The sequence below is a fragment of the Mus musculus genome, chromosome X, assembly GCF_000001635.26.
Source record: "Mus musculus strain C57BL/6J chromosome X, GRCm38.p6 C57BL/6J".
In the NCBI taxonomy this organism is placed as follows: Eukaryota; Metazoa; Chordata; class Mammalia; order Rodentia; family Muridae; genus Mus; species Mus musculus.
The window spans coordinates 37,390,558-37,395,621 of record NC_000086.7 but is presented as its reverse complement, the minus strand read 5'-3'; the positions used below and the strand labels follow the sequence as shown (position 1 = coordinate 37,395,621).

Below are 5,064 nucleotides of genomic sequence, written 5' to 3'. Positions count from 1 at the left end.
TCAAAGAAACTGAGAATCTATTTATTTCACATACAAATGCTTAGGGAATAGAGATGCAATAACATGCTGGTGGAAGGCAGCAGGGGTCTGCACGTGGCTCCTGGTCAAGGGTGGTACACCAGGCCTCCTGTGCCATCTTCAGAGAAAGGTAGAGTGGGACCCCACAGAGGCGTCATCATTCATTCCTAACTGACTTTGTCCTCTTCTGAAGTGCTCTCTCCTCTTCTTAAACCATCTCTACCATGAGAGGGAACAGGGATTTGTTCTGTATTATTTTCACGATTATAAATCAGAAACCACATCATTTAATAGTAGTTGCCCTCTATACTTTACATCAATAGAATTTATATTAATAATATCGTGCTCAGAAGACCCTGGTATCTCACTGCTGTAATTCTATGAGTACATGAAGACCTGGTACACAGTGCAGAGTTTGCCTAGAATGTGGGAGACCCACTTGTGTGGCCCTTGCAGTGCAAAATAGTTCCCGGACAGTGGACCAAACATTGCTCACCGGGTTTCTGTCTCTACTGTAGAAGCCTCTGCAGATACTTATCAGCACTTTCGGGCAGATGCAGCAGCATGGTCCTGAGAGTTATCATGACGGGTGTCTGTATCTGTTTGGCTTCACTAGGCACCTCCAAACACCAGGAGGACTGGACTCTATGCTTCCCCCATGTCCACAGTCTCTGTTTAACCAAGTTTACATCAGCTTTCTGAGTGCCTGGCTCTGCCTGAGAACTAACCTTTTGCGGTGAACTCAAATTGCTCCTATAAGGTTAGAATTTATGCTTAGTTTTCACTATTTCAATTCTTTAGAATCAGGGTTATCTCCAGTAATATGATTCTTGTTTAAATAATTTATATTTCATAACCCCAGTGGGATATCTCATCATTGATATCCTGAAGATATCAATGTTCCAAAGAATTTCATATATATGTATATATGTGAGTTTGAATATCAATTTTATTAATACAAGTATTAATGCATAGAGAGTATGTGGTACAACATATATTTGTAGTTTATATGCAAGATACATCTATATCTGATCTGTGTGTATGTGTTCTGTGTTCCTTTGAGAAGCTATGCTCTGTGTTAAAATGAGCCATTTCAAGTTGGTTGGGGTTTCTTATTCAATTTTATACTCAGAAAGAACATAAGGCTCAAAAGTCATTATAAGGAGGCTGTAGAGAAGAGTTAAGAGCACTTGATGCTCTTGTAGGGGAAGAACCAAGTTTGGTTCCTAGCCCATGCATAACCACTCCTAAATCCAGGGAATTTGATATCCTCTTCTCTCTCTGAGAACACCTGCACACATGCTACATGCACACACAGGCAAATCTATAAACGTGAATGAAAATTAAAAAAACATTTTTAAAATGTCATTTTGAAATGTAACACTTCAAACACCACCACTACCACCACCACATTGTGCATAGGATAAAAGTATCCAAGATAAGAATCAAGTTCTAGAATGGCTCTCCTGTCAAATTGTCTTCTTCTCCTTACCTTAACTCTGGCTTCACTCACACCTATCCATCTTGCCAGATGTCTTCTGGGGGAAAAATGGCAGATATTCAGTATTGGGCATTTTGAAAAAAATGAAATGTTTTATTCATACTTCTCTAAATATTTATCCACCCTTCACTATCTGACACATTCACCTTGAAGATTTTTGAAGCTTAATTAAATTCCACTGGGATTTTGGTCCCAGCTGTTAGGAAGCAGAGGCAGGTGGATCTCTGTGACTTCCAGGTCAGCCTGTTCTACAGAGTGAGTTCCAGGACAGCCAGGATTGTGCATTGTGCTTTTGTAAAATAATGTTTTCAGATAATGTTTCACTTTGACACTGTGAGAATATCACTCTCCCACAGACTCACATGTTTGAACGCTTATTGTATTGAATAAAATCCCCAGTTGGTAGAACTGTTTCGAAGGAAATGGAACTTGAGATCTTGTTGGAGGAGAGGTAGGCTTTGAACTTTCAAAACTCATGAGATTCTATCATTGCCTGTGGTTGTATCTCAAGATCTTAGCTAGTGCCTGTACCTGCCTGCCTGCTGCCATGCTCCCCGCCGTGATATTCAGGAACTCTCCCAAAACTCAGTTTTAATAAGGTGCCTTGGTCATGGCGTCTTAGAACAGCAAGAGGAAAGGAACTAAGACAGTAGCCCAAACTGACAAGGAAAGCCACCCCTGTGCAGGCTTGGCATTCATAGCACCAGGGAAACTGGAAGTTGCCATCCTGCCGAGTATTGAATCTTGGTTACAGACCATTTTTTTATGGAAAGGGAAACAAAATGTATGGAAAAAACAAAAACCCCATTAACTAAGAGAAAGGTGTCACCAGGTTCTGTGGTTTTTATGTTTAATGAAAGCACTTGGAAGTCAAACGCAGGCAAAAAATTTTATGAATTCCTTTTCTTTCCTTTCATTTCTTTTCTTTTCTTTTCTTTTTTCTTATTTTGGTTTTTTTTTTTTTTTTTTTTTTTTTTTGAGACAGAGTTTCTCTGTGCAGACCTGGCTGTCCTGGAACTCACTTTGTAGACCAGGCTGGCCTTGAACTCAGAAATTCCCCTGCTTCTGCCTCCCGAGTGCTGGTATTAAAGGCTTGCACCACCACTTGAGCTAGATAGGTTCCAGGCCAGCCAGCGAGATACACACACACACACACACACACACACACACACACACACACATATATATATATATACACACAAGTATATTTAGGGAGACCCTGAAGAGATAATGCACTCATAAGTAAAACAAACAAACAAAGGAACTTAAAAGTCAAACACACGATATACAGATTTACGAAGTTGCTATAATTCCAAACAATCCACCTTTCACACTTTCAGTAGGGCCCTGCTTATAGAGAATACATAGCCTGAAATTTTCCTCTGATACATTTAAATACTATCTGAAAATACCTTCATCCTCTTTGTCTTAGACAGATTTACAATTGATGCGATGAAACTCCCTGACCTAAAGGAAGTTGGAGAGGACAGAGTTTATTTTGCTCACAGTTCCATATTTCGCTAACACTAAGAATAGGAACAGAAGTAGGATAGGAGCCTGGAGGCAGGAGCTGATGCAGAGGCCATGGAGGGATGCTGCTTGCTCCCCATGACTTGCTCAGTCTCCTTTCTTATAGAATCCAGGACCATCAGCCCAGGGGTGGCCTCACCCACAAGAGGCTGGGCCCTCTCACTTTAACCAACAATCATGAAAGTACCCTAAAGACTTCTATCACCTGGTCTTAAAAAACATATATGTTCCTTATTTTATTGGCATTGATGTTTGGCCTGCAGGCATGCGTATGTGAGGGTGCCAGATCCTCTGGAACTGCAGTTACAGACCATTGCGACCTGCCACCTGGGTGCTGGGGTTTAAGTCTGACTCCTCTGGAAGAGCAGCTATTGCTCCTAACTGTTGAGGCCTCATCACTTATACTGTGACGCTCATCACAGAGCCTGCTCTTATGGAAACTTGTTCTCAACTGAGAATCCCTCCTCTCTGAGAACTCTAGCTTGTCTTATGTGGATATCAAAGTATCCAGAACAAACATTTGCACAAGTCTCCCACCTACCCCAGCACACTACCCTACCACACTACTACAGGATGCAGGATTCTGGCAGCCTTGATTTTGGAAGTGGCTTTAATTTAGGGTAACAGGCCAGCTGAGGAAATAGCCCAGAAGATTAAGGTGAAGAAGGTAAAGATAGAGACAAAGGTGAAGGTGAAGGAAGTGACTGATGGCCTACATTTGACACAGAGACTCACTAGGTGCAAGGAGAGAACAGCCTAACACAAGCTGTACTCTACACCCACATGAACACACGCGCACTGTCATAGACAAATCAACAAATACAGAGAGAATGTGCAGTTTTAAGGGGGTAGCAGTTGAAGGACCCGACAGCCACTATGGACTGCTCTGTGCTCCCAGGAAACAAGAATCTGCTTACCTTTCCTCTGCACGGATGAAGTGATTCTGCTGGAAAATGCGCTCCAGCTCCTGCAGCTGCCACCATTGGAAATTGTAGTGTAAGCTACGCTGCTGTACCCACACTGACTTAGGCCGCACACCAGATACCAGCACTGGAATAGGCTGCACTTTGTCTATGACCACAGCATCCTTGAGAACTGGCTCCTCTGGCAGCTTCTCCTCCTCCTGGGCACTGCCACTGGTGTCCTGGTCCTCTTGGTTGCTGTTATCCATGAGGTCTGCATCACCAGCAGCAGGCCCACCTTCTCCACTTAATTCTTCTGCTTTGTCCCCTTCCACTGCTGCGGCTCCGGACTGGCCCAGTACACTCTCTCCCTCATTTCTTCCCTCTCCATCCAGTGGTAAGACTGCCTGTGTCTTCCCACCTGTATGTGGGGAAACAAAACAAAACAAGACAAACAAACAAACAAACAGGCATCAGGGCCTAGGCTGGTGCTGAGGTGCTGTTAAATCTCAGGAAATGCTTCAGGGCACTGCAACTCTCAAGTCACCTCTGTGTGGCACATTCCTCCTCTCATGAATGTGGACAATCCACCATTCCCAGAAGGCACTCACCATTCAAATTTTCCTTGTCCTTGCCAAGTCCCTCATGAAGTAGGTAGTTGGTGTTTTGATGCTCCATGTCCTGAGTGCTTCCCTGCAGCTTTCCCCAGCAGATTCTGAGTCGGAGTTCCTGAGGTTGTCAAAACCGAAAGCTGAAAGCCGACAGCCGAAAGCTGACAGCCGAAAGCCGAAAGCCGAAAGCCGAAAGCTGAGAGCCGAAAACCTAGCTTTGCAACCAGGAAGAGATTCTCTCATAGCCCTTGGGGGCGGTAGTGCAGGTTACCAAGTGTCCAATCATAGGTGAGCTATCCTGACCTCCATTTGATCTCCTGCAGCTATGGGTTGAGCCTCAGGTGCAAAACAAAACAGGTTTGTGCTGCAAGGAGCAGGATATCATTGCAGGGACCGCATGGTACTCAAGCTGGTATGGATGCACACGTGGCGACCCACCTCGCAGTTGGATAAATTACTGTCTACGTTCAACTTTGCCAAACGACTCGTACTGAAGAAGAAA

At 43.8% G+C, this 5,064-nt stretch overlaps 1 protein-coding gene across 3 annotated transcripts; it reads right to left on the bottom strand.

The window, feature by feature from the left end:
• On the bottom strand, nt 1–4,762 carry Rhox4a2 (reproductive homeobox 4A2). Of its 3 annotated transcripts, none has more exons than XM_003688971.3 (4): nt 4,563–4,762; nt 3,967–4,372; nt 1,511–1,556; nt 1–237 (listed from the first exon to the last, which is right to left on the bottom strand). In XM_003688971.3, exons 1-4 carry the CDS (start codon nt 4,627–4,629, stop codon nt 139–141), a joined length of 618 nt encoding a protein of 205 aa, XP_003689019.1. In that variant the 5' UTR covers nt 4,630–4,762; the 3' UTR covers nt 1–138. The 3 variants fall into 3 exon arrangements, with proteins under 3 accessions (XP_003689019.1, XP_006541628.1, XP_011249328.1); XM_006541565.1 differs by having other exon boundaries at nt 1,511–1,553; XM_011251026.1 differs by lacking the exon at nt 1,511–1,556 and having other exon boundaries at nt 176–237.
• Between the last annotated feature and the right edge of the window lie 302 nt (nt 4,763–5,064).

Excerpts from the sequence above, each read along its gene's own strand:
- Rhox4a2 (XM_003688971.3), bottom strand. The coding sequence starts at position 4,629 with ATGGAGCATCAAAACACCAACTACCTACTTCATGAGGGACTTGGCAAG. Across the intron at positions 4,373-4,562 it reads GGACAAGGAAAATTTGAATG|GTGGGAAGACACAGGCAGTC; the intron begins GTGAGTGCCTTC and ends CCCCACATACAG. Across the intron at positions 1,557-3,966 it reads TTCATCCGTGCAGAGGAAAG|AAGACATCTGGCAAGATGGA; the intron begins GTAAGCAGATTC and ends TTTTTCCCCCAG.